This window comes from Haliaeetus leucocephalus, unplaced genomic scaffold (genome assembly GCF_000737465.1).
Source record: "Haliaeetus leucocephalus isolate CR32 unplaced genomic scaffold, Haliaeetus_leucocephalus-4.0 Scaffold172, whole genome shotgun sequence".
NCBI classification, from domain to species: domain Eukaryota; kingdom Metazoa; phylum Chordata; class Aves; order Accipitriformes; family Accipitridae; genus Haliaeetus; species Haliaeetus leucocephalus.
Genome location: NW_010972608.1, coordinates 346,447 through 347,697, shown reverse-complemented (window position 1 = coordinate 347,697; position 1,251 = coordinate 346,447). Strand labels below are relative to the sequence as shown.

Genomic DNA, 1,251 nt, shown 5'->3' with positions numbered 1-1,251 from the left:
TGAAGAGGCGGGGGGCAGGAGCGGGGAGACGTGGGGCGAGGTCTCGGCGGCGTGGTGGGGCGTGGGGCAGCCCGGCTGATGCCCGTTTCCTTCCCGTGATAGGTGGCGGCGGCACCGGGCCTGGCGGCTCTGACGGCCTCCCCAAGTATGCTGTACCTGGTCGGTCTGGGCTTGGGAGATGCCAAGGACATCACAGTGAAGGGGCTGGAGGCGGTGAGGCGGTGCCGCAGGGTGTACCTGGAGGCCTACACGTCCGTCCTCACGGTGGGCAAGGAAGCGCTGGTAGGTCTGGCCGCTGCTGTCGCCCAGAGGCCCGACGCCTCTCGTACCAGGGAGTGAGGGGGTGCTGGGTTGGTCGGTCAGTAAGGCCAACAGGAGAAACTGAAGGTGCACGTTCTCGGAAAAAGTGCATACGTGACCTTCACGTACTGTATTTTATAGGAGAAATCGTTTCGCTACCTTGTCAGAAGACTGGAATGAAAATAAAATTTTTCTTCCTACAAGTATGGACACTAGTTTTCATCTCACATTCTAACCATATATGGAGATCCTGAAATACTGGAGAACTGGGTTAGAAAAACGTCTGATCTGTTTAAAAACAAACAAACAAAAAAAATCGAAAGGCGTAACAGAAAAGTACATGGTTTGGTGCTTTGAACCTCTGTATCAGCCTCAGCTATTATGGTGTGCCTGCTGGGAATAATAATTGGCCTGTCTCACATTTCCATGTTTCCTTGTGGGCCAAGCTGTCTCACCGTGTTGAGACTTCTAGAACGTATACAGTTCAGTTAGAGATGAGTTGTTGAATAACATAGGGATAAGTTTTTTGTTAGTAAACAAACCTTATGGAGGAAGACAGTAGTAAAAACATACAGATTATAACTCTGATGGCTTCACTGGTCATAGAAAGGTAAAGTTCAATGTTGAAGCAATACCAGAAAAAGAGCTTACCTACCCACAGAACAGGGATCTTGCCTCTGAATAAGTTGTGTAGTACTATCCAGAGGTGCTCTCTGGGTCTTGGATGCTGTATAGCCATAATGTACTTGTATGCATACCTGTATGTACATACAGCATGTGAGACTTTTAGCTTGTAGTCAGCATTATGTGGTTTCCAGATACAAGCTAGGCTAGAATATTTGGGGCCATTTCTGGTATATCTGGTGTGTTTTGAAATTAAGATATACTCCATTGTCGTGGTTTAAGCCCAGACAGCAGCTAGGCACCACACAGCCGCTCGCTTACTCCCCC

The 1,251-nt window shown here is 48.8% G+C and overlaps 1 protein-coding gene across 1 annotated transcript in view; it reads left to right on the top strand.

Moving 5' to 3' along the window:
• Positions 1 to 59: 59 nt before the first annotated feature.
• The window catches only part of DPH5 (diphthamide biosynthesis 5), a 22,216-nt gene continuing 21,024 nt past the window's right edge, over positions 60 to 1,251 (top strand). The window contains exon 1 of the mRNA XM_010563626.1: positions 60 to 282. Within this exon, the coding sequence (XP_010561928.1) occupies positions 148 to 282 (135 nt within the window). The 5' untranslated portion in view covers positions 60 to 147. The remainder of the gene's footprint in view (positions 283 to 1,251) is intronic.